Source organism: Cebus imitator, unplaced genomic scaffold, assembly GCF_001604975.1.
Source record: "Cebus imitator isolate Cc_AM_T3 unplaced genomic scaffold, Cebus_imitator-1.0 Scaffold197, whole genome shotgun sequence".
In the NCBI taxonomy this organism is placed as follows: Eukaryota; Metazoa; Chordata; class Mammalia; order Primates; family Cebidae; genus Cebus; species Cebus imitator.
This window is the reverse complement of record NW_016107512.1, coordinates 1673085-1675966: the sequence shown is the minus strand read 5'-3', so window position 1 is coordinate 1675966 and position 2882 is coordinate 1673085. Positions and strand designations below refer to the sequence as shown.

Here is a 2882-nt window from a genome sequence, read left to right as displayed (position 1 = left end):
TTTGAGAGGGAGTCCTGCTCTGTTACCCAGGCTGGAGTGTCTCAGCTCACTGCAACCTCTGCCTCCCTGGTTCAAGCGATTCTGCTACCTTAGCCTCCTGAGTACCTGGGACTACAAGCACACACCACCACGCCTGGCTAATTTTTATATTTTTAGTAGAAGTGGGGTTTTGTCATGTTGGTCAGGATGGTCTCGAACTCCTGGCCTCAAGGGTACCACTTGCTTTGGCCTCCCAAAGTGCTGGGATTACAGGCGTGAGCCACCGTGCCCAGCCTCATCCTTGACCCAACCTTCCTCTCCCTTCTTTTGTTTTTTTCGAGATGGAATCTCACTCTGTTGCCCAGGCTGGGGTGCAGTGGCAATGATTTCAGCTAATTGCAACCTCCACCTCCCAGGTTCAAGTGATCCTCCTGCCTCAGCCCCGCAGTAGCTGGGATTACAGGCATGCACCACCCCGCTAATTTTTGTATTTTTAGTAGAGACGGGGGTTCACCGTGTTGGCCAGACTGGTCTCGAACTACTGACCTCAGGTGATTCACCCGCCTTGGCCTCCCAAAGTGCTGGGATTACAGGTGTGAACCACCGCGCCTGGCCTCCTCTCCCCTCTTTTAGGCTTGCTTCCCACAACCCCCGCACATACACCACCTGACCTGCCTCTGCACACCTCATCCTTTCAAAAAGACCTGTGACTCCCCTCAGGCCCTTTGGCTTTATGCTTCTTTTCCAGGAAATAGGTTTGTCTTAGCTCTTTCCCCTCACTATGAGGCTAAAGAACCTCCCCATTCTTTGTTTCCAGCTGCATACTAGGCCACCAAACAGCTGGATCAACGTTTTTAATCCCCTAATGCTGGACACGCTCACTTCCATATATGCAGACCTGCTGGTCCACATTCTTCCCAGCTTATGTCTTTCCTCAGTGGGAAAAGGGCACAGCCGAGGCAGGTAGGCCCTTTATTCTGTAAAAGCAATCTCTACTAGCTACCTAGGTCTTACCCTAGAGACAACACACTATCCACCTCCTATATTTTCCCAGAGATAACTCACACAAATACCAACATCCAAATGTATCCTCCCCCAACCCCTTTTTAAACAAGCAGTGGTGTAGCATACACACTCTTCTGTACTTGCCCTTTTTACTTATACCTTGAAGGGCTGGGTGCGGTGGCTCACGCCTGTAATCCCAACACTTCGAGAGGCCCAGGTGGGCAGATCACCTGAGGACAAGAGTTACGGACCAGCCTGGCCAACATGGCAAAACTCTGTCTCATGGCAAAACTAAAAATGCAAAAATTAGCCGGGGGTTGGGGGGCGGTGGTGGGCACCTGAAATCCCAGTTTTCGGGAGGCTGAGGTGGGAGAATCACTTGAATGTGGGAAATGGAGGTTGCAGTGAGCTGAGATCTCACCACTGCACTCCAGCCTGGGCAACAGAGTGAGACTCTGTCTCCAAAACAAACAAACAAACAAAAACCTTGAAGATCAGTTTAATTCAGTTGCTAAAGAGCCTCCCTATTCTTTGTTTCCAGCTGCATACTAGTCCACCAAACAACTGGATCAACGTATTTAATCCCCTACTGCTGGAGTTAGTTTGTTTCTAATTTTTTTTGCTATGAAAAATAATTCTTAAACATTTATTAAAGCAAACACAGATTTATTACTGAGTAAAGTGCAAATTCATACAAATGTCTGCTGCTTGAGACCATGCCCTTAGGTATCCCAGGGATTTATGACTGGTATACTTTGCTAGAAGGAAACTTAGGTAGAAAAATGTGGGTGGCAACTATCTTACCGTGTGCCAGGCACTGAAGATGCAGAGAAGAAGAACTATGGGCCTCGTAAGTAAGAGCTCATTCTCCAGGGAGAGAAGCACTCGCGCACATACTGAGTACATGAGATGTCACACGGGCACCCTGTGGGAGGTGCTGTGTGGGCCCAGAGAAGGGACTAAGCAGTCACTCACCCCAGGTGTCCTCTGATGTCTCTCCTAAACCCCCACCTTTCTGCACATCCTGGATCTTACTGAGTTCTCCCTGTTCTAGTGTCTGTAGGTCCCCATGAGGGCAGCAACTGTGGAACATTTCCGCCTGTGTCTGAGATTAAAGCAGGACCCTCGTGGACAGGCACAGATCCTCATGCATATGTCTACTGCCACTGAAAAGTCAGGCCACTCAGGAGGGAAGGAGTGCAAACGGCAACCAAAGAATGGGAAGACGCAAGGAGGGAAGCTCCCAGGGGGTGATCTTCAAATCGCACTCACACCAGCAGACACACTAAGATACATGCAGGCCTGGCCCCAGAGCAGGTGAAGGACAATCACGAATCCAACCTTAGCAAATCGGTTGCTGCCGGTCCTCTCCTTGTGCAGGCTATAATCCAGGAGCCTCTTGCAAATGGTCTCAGTGACTTCAATTAACCGCAAGTCCCTGCCAAGACAGCGGCATGAGAGGAACTGAGTCCCCCTCCTAGCCCCAGTGGGTTAGCAGTCCGTCCCTCCAGCCCTGTGCCCCAACACCTGCACAGCTCACCAACAGGAAGTGAGTCAGAGCTGGAAGGAAGATAGGTCATCTGGTCTGGGGGATCTGAAATGCTGGAATACAGACCAGAGAGACAAAGTTTTAACAGCTCTAAGGGAAGGAATTTTTTATAAAGCTAAATGATTCAGTATTTAGATTTTTTGATAAAGTAAAATATATTAAATTTTGATGGTAAAATATCATTCACTTTGAAAGGATGATCACAGCTGACAGAGTTGAGTTTTTAAAAAATATATTTATAGGCCAGGTGTGGTGGCTCACGCCTGTAATCCAAGCACTTTGGAGGTCAAGGTGGGCAGATCATCTGAGGTCAGGAGTTCAAGACCAGCCTGACCAACATGGTGAAACC

General features: G+C 48.9%; 1 protein-coding gene across 1 annotated transcript in view; it reads right to left on the bottom strand.

Annotated features, from left to right (window-relative positions):
• The window catches only part of CNPY3 (canopy FGF signaling regulator 3), a 12617-nt gene that overhangs the window by 1855 nt on the left and 7880 nt on the right, over window positions 1–2882 (bottom strand). Inside the window, exon 3 of the mRNA XM_017547311.2 lies at window positions 2326–2422. Coding sequence (XP_017402800.1) covers window positions 2326–2422 — 97 coding nt within the window. The remainder of the gene's footprint in view (window positions 1–2325; window positions 2423–2882) is intronic.